Source organism: Podospora pseudoanserina, chromosome 4 (assembly GCF_035222485.1).
Source record: "Podospora pseudoanserina strain CBS 124.78 chromosome 4, whole genome shotgun sequence".
In the NCBI taxonomy this organism is placed as follows: Eukaryota; Fungi; Ascomycota; class Sordariomycetes; order Sordariales; family Podosporaceae; genus Podospora; species Podospora pseudoanserina.
The window spans coordinates 1,860,009-1,880,694 of NC_085923.1; the positions used below are offsets into that span (position 1 = coordinate 1,860,009).

A 20,686-nucleotide genomic window follows, 5' to 3' on the forward strand; every position below is an offset into this window, starting at 1 on the left:
GCTGAGCACGGCCAAGCGGCGATGGTTAGATCTGGCATTAACAGCCCAAGATCTGTCAAGACAGGGGCTTGATCGGACACCAATTTCTTTGTCAGATGCCGCCTCTATTCTCGGCATATAATGTCTTCGATGGGAACAAGGACTCTAACAGTAGCATTCATCTCAAACTTGGCCATATATCGAGACAATGCCCTTTGTGACATGTGAACAACACAGCCCCGGGGCCTCTGCCATCCGATCTCTTCTTTGATTTCCAAGGGAGTATATACGCCGCGCCGCGGCACTCTCTCTGTGACTCGATCCTTACTACACATCACTGGATTGACAGGCATTCTCTCATTCCATCATGTAATCCCCCAATTTCCAATATCTGAGCTCACGTCTTGGCTTCGAAGCCTTACGTACCCTCTTCTTCAAACCCATGCATTAACTTCAAGGTCTTACATGAAGAGCCTGTCATGTCAATGTCAAGCCGAGCACTGCTAACCATTTACTGACCAAGGTCAGGCATCTTCCAGGAACACCACACCGATATCAAACCGATCACCATCGTCCGTGCCGATACCGAACCCCGAAAGAACTCCTCCGAATATCTAACCGTGATGTTTGACACGACATACATCCCAGGATGATAAAAAGTTTATATGAATCTCGCTAACACAACAGATCTCTCCCGCCTCCGCGGATCCGCGATTTTGAGGGAACCCCGTTTTCAGCCTCTTTATCGAGAGGTCGATGCAATACTAACATTCAGATCTACCCAACTCAAGGACAACTAACCCATAGGTATCTAACTTACAGAACATCCAGGTAAGTCATCCCCCCCGCGCCTTCAAACCACTAACAAAATAGCAGGAAAAACAAGCAGCAGCATCCTCTTGAGTAGAGCACTTAGTCTTCAGGTAAGTCCCCCCTCCCCCATTTTACTACTAACAAAAATACAGGAAACACCTTCAACCCATCAGGGTTCAAAATGAAAGTTTTTTTCGCTTTTTTTCTTTCAAAACTATCTGTCCCTCGCTGCCGTGAAATCCAAGAATAATGTTTCTATGTTTGAACCACGTCTCCAAAGTTGTTAAAGCAATAACCTATAAAACTACCCGATGATAAACTCTTTCCTCAACAACCTACCTTCCCGATACCCACGATGAGAGTCCAGCAACATCTTTTTTACACGCGGTTTGTATCATCGTAAGCCAAACCACCTACTGTCCCATGCCAAAAGTCTTCCAGAATGCTGTGCATAATAACTTGGAGTCTGCCAAAAGTACTCGGAACGAGGGTGCCGAAAAGAAAGAGTCGAAAAAGGGCGTTAAGAACACGTAATACATCCACAATATATACATCTATATTTATATCAACAGACCTCGGAAGTTCGTCGAGAAGGCTCTCAAGACACCTACCTACCTACCTACCTACCTACCTACCTACCTATCTTGGTCAGAAGCTATCTTTCACAAACCTCCCCAGGGCACCCAGGACCTTGCGATACAAGTATCTACCGAGTACTATCTTCAATTCACAATGTAGGCCCCCCGCCCTACAACATACACAAAGCGGAGGGATGTAAAAAGAGAGCTGAAGAGAGATGGACTTATTCAGACAAAGACCGCTTGGCAAGATATTTGCGCTTCTAAAAGCCATTGGTTGAGTCAGGTCTGGAAATAATACACTTCACGCAAGAGATGTCGAGGTATGAGCAAGAGTTATGAAGAGAATCGCGACGACAAGGGCCCTGCAAGTGAAGCTCTTCGTGCACATACAGATGTGATTGCCAACTAGATACCTACAATGAACCACTTGTCAAGTCAACACACCCATCACGTAACTTATTTCAGCAAAATAAAATAAAAAAGATTCATTCTTCAACGTCAACATCACCAGCAATACATATATATATATACATAGATATATATATACATGCCTTCCCTCACAACCTTGCCTTCCTCCCCTCTCTCACCGCCTGCATACTCCTCAACAAAGCATAAAGCGTTCCCATCCTTCTCAACTCCACCCCCCTCCGCCTCCCCAACCTGACCGGATTCCCCAATATAACCTCCAGCTCCATCCGCCTCCCCGCCTCCCAGTCAAGCAACATGCTCGGCTTGCTCCCCACATTCCTCTCCGTGCTCTTCAATATCTTCTCCGGCCCCGCCAGCTCCCCCGGAAACCCCCTCCCAAGTATCTTCGGCGCCGCGTCCCAAATCTCCTTCATCACCCCGTACAAATGCCGCCTCAGCTCCGGATCCCGCACCATATCCGCGTTCCCCAACCCGCCCGACAAGACAGACGACGGGTTGAACGCCGCGTTGATGGTCAGCTTGTGCCAGCGGATGAGTTGCAGGTCGATCTCACTCGACACGGTAATGTCAGGAATCGAGCCAAAAGCAGTCCAATAGTGGCCCAGCCTGTCGCAGTGATCCAGGCCGACAGAGAGGAGAGTCTCGTTCAAAGAGTCAGAGTCAGAATCCGGGGTTGGGGTCGGGGAAGGGGGCACCAAAGCCCCCGTTGTGCCGTCTCCCGTTTCGACGCTGTCGCTAGTCGAGTTCGCACTATCAGAATACGGCCCAAGGTGAAGGCGTGTCCAGCGGTTCTGCCGGATCACCCCAGGGGAGATCTGCTCCGCCGAGATGACAGTCACCCCAGACACAATCGGGTTGGCAGGAAAGCGCAGTCGATACGGCTCCTCCACCCCGACCCCGTTTTGGATGAGGACTATACACGACCCCTCCGACACCAATGGGGCAATAAGCGCCGAGTCGTCTGACACATCTGGGAGGGCCTTCGTCGTGACGATGATGTAGTCCCACTGCTTCACTGCTCCCTTGGACGCAGCATCCGGTGAAGGGTAAACAGCCGCAGGACGAAAGGTGTAATCCCCAAACGTGTGAGTCTGGAGCTTGACCCCCGACTCCTCCAAGGCGCGGTAGTTTGAGCGTGCGATAAGAGACACGTGAATATTATGATCAGGCTTTCCCCGCAATCATCAGTAAACAACACCCCTCTCTCTCATATGAAGACAACCAAAAAAAAAAAAAAACTCACATGATGCAACCTCGAAGCATAAAAACAACCAACTGCACCAGCCCCAACAAAAACAACATTCACTGACCTATTCCCAGCACACGGTCAGCTTACCTCCCTCACCTTTCAACCCTGATCTTCCCCCAGGGAACTCACCTATCCGGATCCTCCCCCGCCTTCGGAGCACGATATAGCCCACTCATTATCCTCCCTCACTCCAAAAAAAACCAATAACGACCTCGGAAATGCAAAATACTGCCGTGCAACAACCCAAAGCCCGCCTTATCTCTCTTCACTCCCGAACAGTATGTATGTAACCCCCTCTCTCCTGACCCTACCTCTTCTTTCCCTGTCTGCTGTATAACCAACGGGAATCCCGGCGTATTGCCTTTGGTGTTCCCTTTGCCGTTCAGCCGTGTATACCCTTTCCCGTCTGTCGGTTCTCTTCAGGTCAACAGCCCCTTACTTCCCTTTCAGCAGAGAAACCCGTAAAAGGAAAAGCTTCCCGAACTGTTGCTGTCGTTGGTTTTTGCCCTACTGTCGAAAACCTGATTTTCCGAACAGGATTTTGCTGCTGCTGTTGTTGTTGTTGATGATGAGGGTGGTTTATCCCTCACCTCGTAATATGCGCTGCCGTTAGACCCGAAGTGCGTGTTGTACTCAATTCTCTGTGAGACTAATTCTCTGTGTTTTGTTGCTGACACCGTCCTTCTTGTCCTTACTGCTGACTGGCCTTGGTGTTGTTTTTACCAACCCAAGCTGTGTCAAGTAAGTGTAGTCAACCGGGAACACTTGCCGGGATAGCCCGCCTCGTTCTGCAGTATGATGGTCCCGTTTGTAGAAACCCTTTGCCTCAAAGAAGCCGGCCCATGTATCTCTCGCCCGTCCGCAAACCAAAAACTCTCCCAACCCCGGCTCTCTTAATCCCCCAAACTTTCTTGACCGGGACTCCCTCAATGATTTCCTCTCCGTAATCTGATTTCTGACAACCTCACACCTCTCGCTCGCTCGCGGAATTAAAACCCTTGCTCCTTCGTAAACCGACGTCTTTCAAACCCTCGGTGGTTTGTGGCTACCCTTAGCCTTGTATAAGCGTCCCAATCCAATCCAATCCCCCACGTCTCTCCCACAAGTCTCGGTGTAGTAGTTGATCGGTCGCCGATTGGAGTTTAGACCCGCTTCCCTCTCTTCGGAAATTTAGTGGTCAGAAGCAAAACAGGAGGAAGAAAAAAAGCAATGAGCATCAATCAACCCTTGACCACCAGCGGCGAAAACAAAACAGATGCTGATTGATCACGTCACGCAAAACTCCGCATACAAGATGGGATGGAGGGCAGCAGTCAGTCGGTCGTTGGGAAAGGAGAGAGAAAGGTGTGGTGTGGTTGGCGTGAATGGCGTCACTAAAGTGGTGGTGTGGAGAAACCGCGGTTCGGTTCATCGCCAAGAAAACTGCTTTCCCTCCGAGGGAGAACTGCGGGGAAGTTTGAAGGGAAAAAGTGGGGGGGGAGAGGAGGGAGGTCAGCAACACACACACACGCACACACACACACACACGAACAAACAATGGATAGGATGGGATGGATGATGCGAACCAACCCAACGGAACCGGTGCCGAACGCGGCCAGCATCGTGGAGAAAGAACCGGTCCGTAAAAAAAGTTTCCATTCTTTTTTCCTCAACTGTGCGAGCGGCAGTCCCCTTAGATGCCCGGCTTGGCGATGTCTGGGCAGGGCGAGGACGACCTCTACTTATACAATCATATATATATATATCTGTGTATCATCTATAACATCGGCAAAAACAACATCAGAAACAACAAACAACAACAACAACAACAACCACCCAAACATTGTCTTCTCACCCACCAGGTCAACCTCCCTCCCATGCAAACAAAAAGTTATATCCCCCCGCCCATCATCACCGGAAATAACACCTTCATCACCATCCCATATAGTAAAACAACGTGTACTCCCCATCCTCGCCGCCTCGGCCTGAAGGACCCCGAATTTCTTTCCAACCCATAAGCCAGTCAACCCTCTCCATAAGAAAAAGCAAAAAGTAGCATGCCCACACACATACACACATAGAGGCACACACGCATAATGGCCCAAAACGAAAAAAAAAAAGGGTACTCATTGTAAGGTACTGGGTACTTGTCTGGAGCAAACTCAAGCCATCATCCACTTGGTACCAAGCTCCAAGTCAAAAAGACATACAAAACCAAAAGAGAACGAACCACCAACAGCTGTTGTCCAACACAGCAACGCAACCCTCAAAAGCTTCCCCCCTCCCCACCCCTCCTCCCCCCCACCACCCTCTCTGTCTCTCCCACTGCATCGGGTCCAGTCCACAGACACAGAGGTCATCAGTTCCTCTTGGATTATTACCTACCAGCTTTTTCTCTTGCTAGCAAATCGAACGTCGGACTTGAACCATGTGCATCGCCCTCGCACACATGACGCCAGCTCCCCTCCGTCAGCTTGCCCCTCGAACGACGTTGTTCATGTATACACAAGCTTCGCATCCAACACAACCGCACTTCACACACACACACACACACACATGCAGCTGTGCGACGTCAACAAGCGTCGCGTATCTGTCCCAGATGGCTGTCACAACTGCGCGGGGTATCCATCCTGTGCAACATATACAAAACCGACAGGATTGTCTTGCTGCTTATCTTGCGATTGTGATGTGTGCTACATATGGCCTACCGCTACTGCTACCCAACCTACCTGAACGTTACGAATTCCGCCTTCGCATATCCCCAAGCATAAGGGGGTTAAACAACAAGCTCTACCATCCCAACCTGCCAACCAGAAACCGTTGCGTTTCCGATCGTTGACGTCGGCCGTCTGCAGAGTGATACATGCGTGCCGGTTCCGCCTGCTTTTTGGTTAAGCTTTCTGTGATAGCAACGACTTTCCCCTTTTGTTCAAGTTTCCCCGTCTGCCACAACATCGCTGACGGTCATATCCGACATCCAGAGCCCTTCCTCGACGAGTAGCTATCACAGCCGCTCCTCTCCGATGGGGTCAGAGCTTCAACAGCGTCGCAGGAGTCTTCCGTGACACCCCTGTCGCAAAGGCACTCGGAAAACTATCCCACACTGGATCGGCCGAGGGTGTGGGACAGCTCCCAGGGCAACTGGATAACCTCCTCGTCATACCCTGCAGCCTCCTGCAGACAAAACTAACGAAGTGTGGGGGATGCAAACGCTCTCCAACTTCCTTTCTCGTACCCATCCTCTTCCATGCCCGGTGATGCACACAATGCCATGAAAAAGAAAGCAAAATAAAATGTAACCTCTACTGATTCCCGAATATCCTTAAAGAGCAAAACGTCTTCTCAACGCGGGCGCCCAGCAATGGGTCAAAATGTTTCATCTATGCCCTGTGGCATCCAGCCGAGTCAATGGGGTAGTGACTGCGGTGTAGGAAAACGCAAAAAAGCGAGATCCTGCCAGGGCAAAAGTGTACGAAGGCGAGAACATTGAGAGCAGAAGCTACTTGGACAAAACAGATAGACTTCCACTTACGTCTTGACCTGCATCTTGCATGCACACAAGTCGACGCCATCATGAAACATGGGTAATCTTCAAAGGCTCAGCGGCCAAGTACCTCCATGTACACACGACAAGAGGCTGCTTCCCCATGTCACCAGGGTTCTAGCCAAGTCGGCATCTTGCAGCATCTCCTGAACTCAGCTCCTGCCGATGTAGGACACATGCTTGAAGGAGCTGGCTGACCTCGACCGCACCACGGAAGCCAGTCCATCACCGACCGCCAAACGACGCTGCCCCTATCATCTTCTCACACAGCAGACGGCGAGGCCGGGCCTCACATGTGACCCCCATTGCGACATGCGACCAGCCCAAGCCAAGCATACCCATCTAATACCGAGAAAGAGCCATCGAGGCTCGTCCATGACATGGCGGTGCTGCCTATGGAGGTCTGCCCACATTCAAAACGAACGTGGGAGGCTCGGGGCGTGGGGGTGATAAAGAAAGAATGAAAGCGTGTGTAAAATCAGGATGAGGGGTCATTGATAGAAGTTCAGCGCCCGATACTCGCTTGAGCTGCAGGGCTGTCGACCAATAATCTTTCTCTCACCGACATACCTACCAATCACCAACACTGGCAATCGGCTTAGTCCGACCGTCTCCCACCACCAGGCAAGCTCGGAGAGCTCCATGCTCTAATGCCTGGCACCAACACCACCTGCAGGGCAACACTCGACGAGTGACGCTGGCCATGTTCAGAAGCCATCACCACTGGGGAAAGGCAAACCCCGCGCACCAAGAACGCGCCCAGGCGTTGCGATAGCCGAGAACCGGGCAGCCGTGATCGTCCAAACAAGACTAATCAAGCGCAGCATGAAGTGGTTCGATGGTTTCCACTACCGCAAAATCCCCCGAGTCGTAAACGTGCAAGGGTCCTTTGGAGGGTTGGGGTGCTGGTAATCCCTCGGCGGAGATGCATCTTCGTGATGAACTTGTCGCGAGGGTCGCGAGTGAAATTGGTCAGAGGACTTGGCCGCGCAAGAATTGCTCTTGGGCAAGGTGTGAGGTCCGATAAATTCCCGGAAACTCGCAACCCCAATGGAAGCTGCGGGGATATGCTTCTAGAACGTTGACCGAAGCCGGCTGTTTGGTTGCACAAACAGATCGACTCTGAGCTCTTCAGCAAGGGCCGAATGAGACATGCTGGGGGGAAGGGGAGTATCAGCCCACCCCAGCTCGTCGTCGTCGAGAACCTCGAACTGAGCGCCACCACCTGCGAAGGTGTTCGTGAGGGTGGTTGCAGCGCAGGCGTTCCGCCTGTCCGATAGGAATACCGCATGGAGAGAGAGAACACCCGAGGGCAACAGTAGTCAAGTCTCGGCGGTGCACACGATCGATATCGATCAGATGTCGTTGGTTTGAAGAGTGTTGCCGAATGCCAGAAGTGACATATCAGGAACTCGAGGGGCAATACGTCCTCGTGATTTTAACCGTGCGGCCGGGCGATGTACCGCGAGTGACTGACGAACCCGGCAAATGAGGGCAGCCAGATGGCGGCGCTGAGTGATGGATGGTAGGACAAAGTCAAAACTACCTGCCGGGTCTTGGGCCCGTGGCGTTGGGTCGCAAAGGAAACCGAATATTTCCGCTGCCCGGATCTTGATATGGCCGCCATTTTGCTGCCGGGCCTTGTTGAGAAAAGAGAGCGCTGACAGTACGCCACAGTCGGGGTCAGGTGCAGCAGCCGAAAGCCATATTGGCTCCTATTTCGGCTGCTTAAAGCTGGCGGTCTGACACCGCAACTCCCGCCGAAGCCGTTGGTTGGAGGAAAGGTGAAGACAGAGAACAGGAACAGGACCTGAAGGCTTCTGTTGTCTCGCAGCCATTCATCATCCATGCCATGCCCTGCCCTGCCCTGCCCTGCCGGTGTCTCTGAAGAGAAACGTGGGGGTGTCTGTGTAGAGACAGAAGAGGGGGGAGGGATGGATGAAAAGACTTGGTTGCCGATCTTGGGGCCGTTTATCCTTTCCACGGACAGTAAATAGAGGCCGTCATGATATGTCTGTAGTGTATATGTCGAGTGCGTGATGACTGGCTGCAGAAGGCCATCTTTGGATGGGCTAATGAAGCAAGGCAGTGAGTCGCCAGCAGATGGCTAAGCCGGTTGGGGCAAAGAGAGAGAAGTGAGTGGTCGAGGTGGTGGTAATGATGGATGGCTGTGACTGCAAATGCAATAGGATGCAATAGGATGGATGGATGTGATGGCATCAAATTTGAGAAGTGTTTTCTGCGGAGGAATGAATGGATGCTTGGGACTGTGTGAATTGGCAGTAATTGGTGTGGGTGGCCTAAAAAAAATTTCTGCTGCAGCTGCCCTGTGCGCTACTGGACGTCAACGACCGCTAGGGCCGATTTGAGGACCGGGGGTTTTTCCAGCAGTGGGGTCTCCACTCTCTTCAACAGTGGGCCGCATGCCCTGGCCCGCATCGCCGACCAAAACAACCTGGCAGCAGAAGAGGTTCACACTTGCTGGTTAGTAGGTGGTTAGGTAACGACACCACAAGAAGCCACTTTTGTGCTCTCTCCTGTCCGAAGTCCCATGCACTTGGCGGTCTCATATTCCAGCGACGATCCCGATAGCCGTGGGCTATTGCGGCCGAGAGCTGGCGGACAACATTCAAATCGTCATGACACGTTGTATGTGGTCAGAGACTCGTTTCTTACCTGCCTCTGAGACAAGGGCGATCATCGCGGCTCGGCGGATAGAGGCTGGCAATTACCTATGGATATCAAGTCTGCATTCTGCCTCTAATATTCCGTAATCGTCCATCATTCAGCGTGCCGGCGGAAACGGAGAGCTCAAGCGCCCTCGCTAGCCGGGTCTGCTGCTTGCCAAGATGGTCTGAGGAGGCTCGCCAGGGCAGACGTTCCGCGGGGCATCATCTCGCACGAATGGTGCCCCCCCGGCTCTCGTGAGGCTGTACGCACCGCAGACTGGAAGAATAGGCTTATGTCGGCTGGCTGGCGCGGGATGTCGAAGGCCCAAATTGGGTGCGGCTGTGGGACAGCGAACATCGCAGCAGACATGGCCCAACACAAGCGATTTCGGTAGTCTCAGCAGCTTTCTCGAGCCATACACTCTCTCAGAGCATGGCAGAAGAGAAATGTCCGTAAAGCGGCCGGCCGGCCTGTCGTGGCCTCTTGCGCATTCGCCGTACAGATATTGCAGATTATCTGCGGTTGTTGATTTTCGGCTGTTGGCGGTGTAAGTGGAAGCACCGGCTATGCCATGTATAAGTAAAGCAGCACGTGTATGTCGTCCCCAACAAGAAGCTGCCTAGAAACTGCATGCAGAGGGCATGGACGATATGGAAGTGACAGCTCAGAGAGCGTCTTCTAGGTAGTAAGCCACAGAGTCTTTGTCATTTGAAGTCAAGTGAAGTGAGATGAGGTGTGAGTGGATGCCCGTTTCTTGCTCGGTCTGGTGGAGTGTGTACTGCGGTAGTCTGGTTGTTGCTGTGCTAGCCCTGCAACATTGGTCGAACCCTCGCAAGGGTTTTCGGAGAGAAGCGCGTCATGGTCAACGCCGCATCGGACGCTAGTGATGGAAGAAGCGAACCCCTCCACGGCCGTCCTGGGGGGGGGGCTCGGGTGGGAACAGGGCAGTGGTTGGGGATAGAGATATCAGCGAGGAGGGATGGAGAGTGTGAGTGAGAGCAAGAGACCGAGCGTGTAGCAGCCGAAAGGAGTTCAGTTGGTTTCTCATAAGGTAGAAAGTAATTACATATTCCATTTTTCTGCGGCAGGCTAGGTCGAAATTGACCGGGGCCTGCCTTTTTTGTTTTCCCTTTGATTGGGGCTTTTACCCATATCCTCGAGAAGCGCCGGCGTGGGGAATGCGACACCCCACTCTGCTGCTGGAGCTGACGTCGCAGAGCTTCCCGTGGATGCCACTGCGATGCCACTTGCGCCCGTGAGCCCGTCCAAAGATGCGCGCCGAGCTTTTTATGTTGGAGGGCTTTGGAGAGAAGAAGCCGTGATCGCGGGAGAAACTCGGTCGTTCACAGCCGATCCGCCCCCCAGGCCGCGGATCTAACAGCCAAATGGAGATGAAAATACTCACCCCTTGTTGTCGCAGAAGTAGGCAGAGACGGCAGTCTGGCCGTGAACCCTCCGGCAACTGCACCTTCGGGCGCTGCTCGGCGCAAAAGAGGTCGTGTGCAATTCCCAGAAAATCAGAGTACCGCCGGGGGAGGCCGATGGGGCCGATGTCAAGAACTTGCAGACTCTCTCCATGACTCTGCGAGAATCGAAGAGGGAGGTCACTGGGGTCTGTACATACATACCGGTGGTGGATGGGCAAAGGAAAAGAGGCTGGGGGACTCTCCTTGGGGTCCAACCAACCAAGACCCCAAGACTCTTGTGCTCTGCTCCGACCTGTGACGTGCGATGGAGGATGAACCGTGGAGTGGATGCAAAGTACCTGATCGAGAAATCGAGTACGGCCCCTCTCCAGGCTGAACGAGCTTCCCAGAGTAGAACAGCGCCAAACCAGGGCACCTCAGACACATCAAGGTGGAAGGTTACAAGAACTTCCCTACTTGATGAATAACACTTCTCGCTGGCCCAGTGAGGAAGGTCGTCTCGTCTGAGAATAGATCAGATCGAGGGCAAGGAAGAAGGAAATTCGAGGATCAAGTCGACTAACGTAACTGATAGACTGAGGTCAGCATAACCGGGCAAGCTGCTGGCCAGTGGAATCAACGACGATTACCTGATGCTAAATTCCATTATTGACTAGGGCACCCAGAGGACAATCCTATCACGCCGCCCACGCCCACGCCCCCAGGCTCTGACCCCCCTCTCCGCAACCACCCGCACCTTGCAACCCTCATGTTGCTGGGGCCCCTGCTCCCCAACTTTGCTGATGCTTTTTCAACAGGCATGTGCAGCAGACCCAGCTAATTCCCATTCAGGCCATCCCGCGACCCGTCTTTCGCCTACCAAGAGACGCATATGAGACTTTGCACTTGTCCCTCCAAGTACCTCTCTGCATGTACGAAAAAGTACTTTGTAGCAGCCACTGCGGCCTGTCAATCGTCACCTCTGGGCACGCTGGGTTCAGGGCAGGAAACAAGTCTGGCGTTCATCCCCCCTCCATCCATCCACACATCCGGCGAGGGGGGAAAATGGAATGGTGAGTCCCACATGGGCCATGGGAAGTGTGGACTGTGTGTACTAGTTGACGGGCTTTGCCTTGGGCCTTGGTATTCCAACAACCCACGCCAGCCGCGGCCGACAACCAAAGCACATTAAAGGAGCCCACCCCCTTCGAGGTGCTGCTCCGGATCTTGCTCTCAGACGGCTTTGGTTTTGTATTGCCTCTGCACCGCTTCACAAGCTGTCCAGTCCGACTTCCTGTTTCTGCCCTCGGTAGACAAGAGACCTGTTCATCGTCCATTGTTGCGCCCCGTCAGCCGCCGACGCCCGCTGCGTTTCCATCCATCACCTTACTCAGACCGCCGGCATTACGTTTGCCCTGGACCTTGGGACCTGGATATACCGGATACCGAGCTGTTTTTTTTTTTCTTCTCTGTGCTGCTGTTGCTGCACGTCATGCTGGAGCCCGCAGCTAGCCAGCCCATAGCAAAGCTAAGCTAGCTGAGACCCGTCACTTTACCTCACCTTGGGACGCCCTGACGCCGACCGTGTCCGAAGCTGAAGCTGTCAGGAAAAAAAGAATTTGTTGGATTCGCAGATTCGGTTGTTGGATTCTGGGTTACCGTTACGGAGTGAGGTTCCAAGTCCAAAAGGTACCCAACCTTGTCCTGTCTCGTTCCGACAAAGTCATCCCGTCCCGGTCTCTGCCCTGAAAGGAACCCCACCCCTTGCCCTCTGCCCTCTGCCCTCTGCCCTCTACCCTGTGCCCTCTGCCCTCTGCTCTGCAGCCCAATTTTGAGCCACCACCGAGGCTTTGCAAGCTAGGTACACCTGGATATTCACACACACTTACACGGCCTCAGCTTCCAGTGGCGCCTCCAGCTGTTCTCTCAACGAACCGGCTCCACCCAGCCCACATAAATTTATTTCATTCCCTGGTCTCTGGGATCCTCTCAACCCTCCCTCGACCCCCCGACCGAGTCGCCTTGCCCAAAATCGACTCGGAGTCTTCGGCATCTTCCTCAGATGTTTACATATGAACCCAGCATGCCCCGAGCGATGAGTCTCTAACTCGAGTACACAGCAACAACCACCATCCACCAACCACCAACCACCAACCACCAACAGTCGACCTCGCTACTCGCTTGCTCCAGCCCGCCTTCCCAAGCGCACCGCAGCAACAGCTTCCGTGCAGCTCCCGGATTGGCCATATCGCTCCGGATCACGGACCGTCAGCTCCTCCTCCCCCAACTGACCTGCTTCATACCTGTCTCCTAGTACAGCACCGAACTTCCGGCTGCACCTGGACTGGACTGGACTTCGAACTCCCAAGGATCACATCAGACATCAGATAGATCAGATCACCACCATGATCATCGACGGCGAGAAGTGGGCTTGCGAAGCCTGCGTGCGGGGCCATCGGGTCAGCAACTGCCAGCATCACGGTGAGTCAATTTTGCCTTGTTTCTTTTTCCTGTTCTTCTTTCGACGTCGGTGCAGATACTATCTGCTGCTGCTCTGCATGCACATGCACAACTACGTATTGTACTGCTTGGCTGAGCCCGGTTGCTGCCGAGGGTCACCGGAACATCTCGCAGCAACGGAAGTTGGATGGTAGCCCCTGAGCGGTGGTTGGGGGGCGGTTGCCCCTCACCTACTCCAACTTTCCAAACACCCGTCCCTCATCTCATCTCCAACAGCCCAGTTGCTAACGGCTAGTTGTGCGACAACAGAGCGCCCACTCCAGCACATCAACAAGAAGGGCCGGCCGGTGTCGCAATGCCAGCACTGCCGGGCCATGCGCAAGTCCCGCTCATCCCATGTCAAGTGCGACTGCGGCGAAAAGACACACAAGTGTATTCACTTGAGACCGGTGGTGGAGGGTCACAAGGGTGAGCATTGTCACGTCTGACTGATCCAGGCCTTTGCTCCCTCTGACTCGTATCATCTTTCCTACAGAGAGCTGCTGCTGTAACCATGGCGGCCGCTGCACCTGCTGCCACAAGAAGGAGCCTGGGCTCGAGACCGTCCCCGAGTCGGATTCGGACAGCGCTGCTGCCGCGCAGAACAAGATCTCCAAGCTGAGCTCGCGAGTTCGTCGCCGCGCCAACACCACCAGCTCGGACGGCATGCTTGCCTTTGAAGTCAACGGCCACCCCAAACCGACGTACAAGCACAACAAGGTCTCGCAGAAATGCGGCCCCTACCAGCTCAACAGGGTCAACTCGATGCACAGCACGGGAAGCTTGGGCGACCATTCGTTGGACGGCTTCCTTGGAGATGCCGAAGGCTGTGGCACCGCGTCCGCGACCGGAAGCATCAGCGGCGACAGCATGCCGCCATCGCAGCACAGCCGGTCGGAAGCTGCCTCCCCCCTGATGACAGGCTCGCAGTCTTTTGCCCAGCTTCCGCCGCTTGACCTTTCGCAGATCAGCAAGTATCAGCCATACGTCGCCAACCACGCCGAGTTCTTTGGCAACATGTCGGACCACGAGCAGCCTATTTTCAGCGCCGGCTTGAGTGCGGCCTCGGTCGACTGGAACAACTATGAGGGCTTGGAGTTTGCCCGCGAAAACAACCACGATTTCGCCCCCTCTAGCTACAGCCAACCACAAAGCTACGGTGGATTTGACTTCGGTGGGTCGGAGCAGCTCACCATGACGACGACCACGTCCAACTCGGGCGAGGTTTCCGAGGTCGAGGACTTCTTCACCAACCCGTTGGATGACTTTGAGACTTTCCGAAGCCCTTTCCCCACGGGTGGATTTCTCGGGCACACCCACAGCATGATGGGCAGTGTGGATCTCGGCAGTGTCGAGTTTGACGAACTAGGCTTCATGAAGAAGACTAGCGCCAAGTTTATGAACGCCACCTCGTCCATGGCCGGAGATGACCCGACCCTTCTGGCCGGCGCCGCTTCGGGCTTCGGTGGCTTAGCGCTCGAGGACGACGCCTTTTGGATGAACGACTACCACGGACTTCCCAACATGACGGACTCCCCCACAGAGAACAACCTCGGGCCTTTCTGGGCGGAGGCCCAATGACAAACGAGTGACGCATACGCATACGCACACGAATAAGCACACGCACTCGGACTTTCAGTACACGACGACGACTTTTCGGTTAGATGACGACGAAACGTTGCGACGGATTTCTTGCCTTGCTCGGATACCCCAAACGCTTATAGATTTGGCAGGGAGCGATGGTTTCAACGCGGCGGCGAATTTTGTGTTTCGAGAATTTCCTTTTGCATGTTGGGCTCTTTTATATCGGTTTTCACACATACTCTATACTCTCGTTGAATGGGGGCGGCTCTGGAAGTCTTGTTCTTTCACGGCAGGCGCTGGTGGGAATTTTTTGTTTTCTTGTTTGGGCATGAAAGAAACACAAAAGATGACATGAATGCATTTCTCTGGCAGGATCATCATGATCTACAAGGTGCAAATACTGTTTTTTTCTTTTTCTCTTCTACCCGCTCTTTGGCTTTTGGTTTTTACTCAGGCTGTTTTTCTCCCTGGTGGTGGTTGGTGGTTTTTTGACAGCACAAGTTGCATTTCCAAACTGGTTTTTTGGTTGGGTGTTTTTGACATGGCATTTAAAAGAGACGATAAAAAAGTTCTTGGTGGCAGGCACAATGCTTTTTACATTTTACATTGAAGACTTGGAGGGCGGTCAATTTTGTGCTTTTTTTTTTTTTTTCAACGTTGGAAATACCTGTCTGTGAGGACTTCATTACGCGCATCATCACGTTGTTTTTACTTCACTTCTCGAGTATATATTTGAAACAAGACCTTTTTGGCTATTCGACTCTCTGTTCATATTTTGCCTTGTCTTTTCTTGTGCATATTACTTTGGATACCATCAATGCCCGTCCTATTTTGTCACAAACGAGCAAGCGAATCGGCCGGCGTCTTTTGCGTTTCTCACAAATAGTTTCCAGGGTTCCCAAGTGCCAGCCTCCTCCGATACTCTATCAAGCCAAGCCCGGCAGGTCTGATAGTCTGGAACATGGCATGAGATTTAGGTCATGGTTTGCCCAACTAACCTGGGCAGAGATAGCCAACATGCCCTGTCCTGGGAGAGAATACGGGAGAAGGAAAGAGTTGCTTTGACGTGGTCAACGGCCTCGCGTCAACTGTGTAATGCCAAGTGGTAGTTACGTTTTACGACACACAGCTCCTTTGCCCAGAGTTCACAGGCAAAGCAAGTATCTGGCCGTCTTGGTCGTATTACATGACACATCTGTCCAAAGATCCAGCATTCCTATACCTACCTCCCCATTGCCGCGCTTTCCCCGTCGCCGTTATTGTTTCACCGGCCCGTCTTCGATCTTGTTGTTGCTCCAGGGGCTGAAGAATGGAGAAAACCCTTAAACCCTTGGTCGACATTCCCTGTCGATCGCGATCAGATAAGAGACCTGAAGGCGGTTCTGCGGAACCCCAAAGCCCGAAGGGACGAAAGCGAGGAAGGGAAACCCTTTCCTCGGCCCGAACATCCTTCTACCCTTTCCCTTGACAAAATCCATTCGCCCCCCACCTCCCCCTCCCCCCTGCCTCCCACTTTCCGGACGGTGGAAAAAAAAAAGAAAAAAAGAAACCGATCCACAACAACCGATACGATAGCTCAGGTACACTTGCATCTTGCATTTGCATAAGTGCCATGTTTTTCCCCTCTTGTTCGGCGCGCGACAATGCACGCATGAAGGATTCAAACAACCGATGGCTGATATTGGCACCGTGACATACATACAGCAAGAGAAGATACATACATGATGAGCCGCCGTTGCCGAACACAACATCGCCAAAATCAAAAAAATCAAAAAACAAAAAAAAGCAGAAATATAATCCTCTTGGACAAAAAATCCCCACGTACCTCAACTCGCCTGTCTGGTTATCAAACAACACAACCCAAGCCAATCCCTCCCACAAAGCGGAGTCAACATGGTCAACACCACCCCCTTCGAATCGACAAATGTCGTTGCCATCTTGAACATTTTCGTAGCGCACCCACCTCCCCTTCCACTGCCCACTCTCGTCATCGATTGGGGGGGAGGGGAAGAGAAGCCAAGATTTCGATGGTGTGCCGAATCCACTCTTTCTGTAGCCGCCCCCGCCCCCTCCGTTGCAGTCAAAGCCGGCGGCGGCGGCGGGCGGCGCATTGCATTGCCCGAGCCCTCTCCGAAAGGGCACCCTCACAAACAAACAAAATAAAGCCATTCCGTTTGCCTACAAGTGTAGCCCCTGGATGATCGCCGACCAGTTTAATATCCCGTTCGCTAGTCGCGCCTTGGTTAGACACCAGGAAGGAAACATCGTGTCATGGTCCGATACAACAAACAGTCCCGGTCGGAGAGAGAAGGTGACAGGCGACTGTCCCCCCGAGTTGCCCGGATCCGACGAGCAGCCCCGCCCTGGCCGGGCCTCCAGCCTTTGCCAAAAAAGAAAAGGAACAAAGACAGAGAAAAAGGGGCAGGACCCTGAATTCATGACTTCGCCACTTTTGATAAAACTACTGGATCGTGATCTGAGGTTTTGTTCAGCCTTGGCGCCGAGATCCACAATATTCCAGTGGGAGGAGGAAGAACTCCGGGTCAAGACCGAGATCACAGAACCAACCGGGTGAATGTAGTTCCAACCCTAACCCTTATATCTACTTTCTTTTTCACAGAGAAAAGGGATAATTAGGGGGGGCGTAGGGGGTGTTGATGGATAGTGTCATGATAAGTTATACTCTGCGGCAGATCTGGGGATCAGCATGACTGCTGGTGCTTATATAAAGGGAGGGGGGAGAGAGTTCCTAACCCCTAGCCACAGTCAGCCACAATAACAACAACAAAGCCACCCCCTAGGTAGGTTGCCCCTGAGTCGGAGTTGGGCTGGCTTTATGAAGCAGATAAGAAACAAGCGGCTGAAAGTAGAAGGGAGTTTAAAGACTTTTACCCCTGACATGTGAATTGAAGCTGAGACCGTCCAGTGATCACCCAAGGCACCTACATTGTGTTCATTCTCTTTGCATCATCATCACAATATCCCCGAGTCGAAGTGACGAGGTTGTCCTGCCCTGGATCAATAGTAAAGATATCGGCGACGAACACACACGCGCGGCGAAAGATGGTTGATTTGTCAAGAGAACAGAGCTATCATCTAAGTACCTAGATAACCTCCCCAGCTTTCTGCCTCCTAAACACCCTAACTATCACCAACAACAACAAAGAGCTGCGTAACTGCGAAGCTCAGCAACCCCCTGATGATCACCCATCTTCCAAAAGGCTACATCTCCCCCGCTTAAGCCTTCTTATTCCTCCTCCTAGCCCTCTCCTTACTCTCCTCATACGGATCAGGGTTCAGCTCCGGGCTCGGATCCAAAGGCTTTATCTTGCAGTCATCGCAGATATCTTGAACATGCACATCCTGATGGCCTCCGTTTTGACCAAAGCAGCCTCTGCCAAAATTTGCGCAGTTGTCCAACTGGCGGAAGGTGCGGTGGCCGCAGGGTAAACAGCGAGTTGTATTGGATGCACAGTGTAGCTCCTGGGTAGTGAGTGTATTCACTTGAAATGTTTTGTTGCTTTTTTGCAGTTGCGCGCGCGCGTGCGTGCGTGTGTGTGTGTGTGTGTCTGCGGCGGTAGTGATATCAAGACATCTCACCTCTTGGAGAGGAAATGATACCCGTTATATATTTATTCTTCATCTCCACCACCAGCTGGTGTCGGGATAGTAAAGTCTTTCAACGTAAAGATCTTTCACCAACTGTGTCAAGTCTTGCTAACCACCTCCGTATGATCGTATTTCGGACTCGGCGTCACCATCATTCTGGCTTAGTTGGTTTAGTTGAAGAAACAGGGGGATGGTTTGTATGATCTCGTCCAACAACAAACGACCCTCACTGAAAGCAACTCGAGGCAAGTAGTGTTGGTGGTTGGGAACCTCGAATGCAAGCCACAAGTCACCCTGTGAGCAAACAAGTCAGCAGAACGCACCAAAAAAAAAAAAGGGGGAGTGTAACGCCGAGAAATGCCAGGTATGGTCTCTCTTGGGAAGAGCTAGCAGATGATGAACACAGCCAAAGTCACGGCGGATAAGTCGACAAGGCGGACAGTACCTAGTTGGCAAGAGCTTCTCATTATAATTCTCGCCTGTCTCCAAAGACAAATTGAACCACCCCTTATATCATCATCATCATCATCATAACACCATGTGCTCACTTATTTACCTAACCCATCATGTTAGCAAGCCTTCGGTCTTGTGAAGAGTGAGGATCACCTACGGTATGTATGCATCCCACTATGTACCCTCATATACCCCAACGCCAGGCAACAATGACTCGCTACAAACATGCCAACAGCGGCATGTTCACCTGATCTTTCTCTTCTTCCTGTACGGGTCGTTCGACACGGCCTGCGGGTTGGGATCAAGTGGTCGAAGTTTGCTAACAAGAAATTATTCGTCAACCGCCATCACAAGTGCTCGCTTGCTTGGGATAGCCTACCAGTCACTGCATATATCTTGCACATACACATCTTGATGTGTTCCGTTTTGACCAAAACAACCACGACCAAACTTGGGACAGTTGTCGAACTTGGCAAAGGCCCGGTGGCCGCAGGTAAACACCCAGTCAGATTGCACACACATTTATGGCTATTTTCTGGGGTTGGCTGTGTTGAAGGCGAAGGGATATGTAACTGTTGCCTCAGTGGTGGTGCTCGGAGTAAGAGCGGAGTAGGAGGTGTGACCGAGAGTCGTCGGCTAGCTGTCTTTTGATGAGCAAAGTGTGCTGCGGACTATGGAGTGATGATGGCGACCAGCTTCAAAGTTGGTGACAGGTATTTATAAACGTAGGCGGTGATGGTACTCTTCAGGGGCAACGCAAGAAGGGCTGTCTAATAACAGCAGTGCTCTTCAGCGGCCGGGAAACCGTAGCTCACGGAGCCAAGACGACTAACATCGTCTCTTGTCGACAGGGGAATCTAGAACCCAATTGCGAGAGGCAGTCAGTACCAATGTTTTCGTGAGGATACTGCGAGGTAGCAGGGTACAGAGACAACTCTGGTGTTGTTGAAGAGAAGAACGAGACAGAAGGAGAGGGGGACACCAAGACATTGATAACAGGGACAAGGTCACAGAAATGTGTAAGCCAGGGCTCCTGCGTAACACACGCATCCCTCCGAAGTGTCTCCAGCGGGAAGTCGAGTGTAGACGATGCGCACTGGTGCATGTAGAAACATGTAAGACAAGTTACAAGGCTGCTTGCCCACTAGTGATTTGACAATATGCAGAGTCTCCCTCGTATCACTGAGATAGGGAAGTGATGCCTCACATTTCGATGATATCTCGACAAGGCTTGGATATCCCTTGGTGTTTCCGTCGGCCGAAGAGAAAAGAGGCGCGCATATGTAACAGGGCAAACGTGGTGTTTGCCAGGAAATCTGGGGAGAGTATAGAGCAACAAAACATCACAACTCGAGGGCCGGACTTGCATGCCAATCAATTTGTGCCGCGCTAACGTATGTAGAGTAGCAAGAAGACCGGATGGTCCAGACCTTTTGCCTCAAGTTCTGAGGTGGCCTCCGGGTTGACGTAACCCGGCCGTGATCATGGATGTCTTTGTCGGTGCAGCTGACCGAGGCCTGCTGCGGGGAACTCGAGTTCTTGGAGCAAACAACTTTGCGGTGACAATTGGTGTCTATGACGAAAATGCAATCATCCGCTTGAGGCTGTGATGTTGTGCGAGACTCGCTCTGAGAGGTCCACGTCGGATCATGAAATTGTTTGAAAGAATGCTATGCAGAAGCTAAGCTCGATTGAAGATGCAGAATGCAGCCAACCTGCCTCGAGCCTGCCTGCTCCCATGTTCCTTCCTCTTGGCTCACCGCTGCCTACAATCTGTGATGCATTGACAACCAAGATGGAAAGGAGCGAAATAAGGGGCCATCAGCTCTACCTATTCTCCACCAAGAACGTCGACAAGATATGAATCACAAGAAAGAAGGTCGTATGTTGA

At 52.3% G+C, this 20,686-nt stretch overlaps 3 protein-coding genes across 3 annotated transcripts; 1 reads left to right on the top strand and 2 right to left on the bottom strand.

The window, feature by feature from the left end:
- Positions 1-1,930: 1,930 nt before the first annotated feature.
- Positions 1,931-3,232, bottom strand: QC764_409530 (uncharacterized protein; the record flags this gene model as incomplete). The annotated part of the gene is made up of 3 exons (XM_062947240.1): positions 3,181-3,232; positions 3,046-3,112; positions 1,931-2,971 (listed from the first exon to the last, which is right to left on the bottom strand). The coding sequence occupies exons 1-3, from the start codon at positions 3,225-3,227 to the stop codon at positions 1,931-1,933; spliced, it is 1,155 nt and encodes a 384-aa protein (XP_062800426.1). The 5' UTR covers positions 3,228-3,232.
- Positions 3,233-11,387: 8,155 nt separating this feature from the next.
- QC764_409520 (uncharacterized protein) lies at positions 11,388-15,551 on the top strand. The gene is made up of 4 exons (XM_062947239.1): positions 11,388-12,339; positions 12,550-13,131; positions 13,420-13,578; positions 13,646-15,551. The coding sequence occupies exons 2-4, from the start codon at positions 13,056-13,058 to the stop codon at positions 14,728-14,730; spliced, it is 1,320 nt and encodes a 439-aa protein (XP_062800427.1). The 5' UTR covers positions 11,388-12,339; positions 12,550-13,055; the 3' UTR covers positions 14,731-15,551.
- Positions 15,552-18,818: 3,267 nt separating this feature from the next.
- Positions 18,819-19,821, bottom strand: QC764_409415 (uncharacterized protein). The gene is made up of 2 exons (XM_062947226.1): positions 19,175-19,821; positions 18,819-19,114 (listed from the first exon to the last, which is right to left on the bottom strand). The coding sequence occupies exons 1-2, from the start codon at positions 19,315-19,317 to the stop codon at positions 19,039-19,041; spliced, it is 219 nt and encodes a 72-aa protein (XP_062800428.1). The 5' UTR covers positions 19,318-19,821; the 3' UTR covers positions 18,819-19,038.
- Positions 19,822-20,686: the final 865 nt, after the last annotated feature.

Bases quoted from the DNA above. Each gene is read 5' to 3' on its own strand.
- QC764_409415 (XM_062947226.1), bottom strand. From the start codon at position 19,317: ATGTGTGTGCAATCTGACTGGGTGTTTACCTGCGGCCACCGGGCCTTT. The intron at 19,115-19,174 runs GTAGGCTATCCC...ATTTCTTGTTAG, and splicing joins CAAGATATATGCAGTGACTG to CAAACTTCGACCACTTGATC.
- QC764_409520 (XM_062947239.1), top strand. From the start codon at position 13,056: ATGATCATCGACGGCGAGAAGTGGGCTTGCGAAGCCTGCGTGCGGGGC. The intron at 13,132-13,419 runs GTGAGTCAATTT...GTGCGACAACAG, and splicing joins CAGCAACTGCCAGCATCACG to AGCGCCCACTCCAGCACATC. The intron at 13,579-13,645 runs GTGAGCATTGTC...TCTTTCCTACAG, and splicing joins GGTGGTGGAGGGTCACAAGG to AGAGCTGCTGCTGTAACCAT.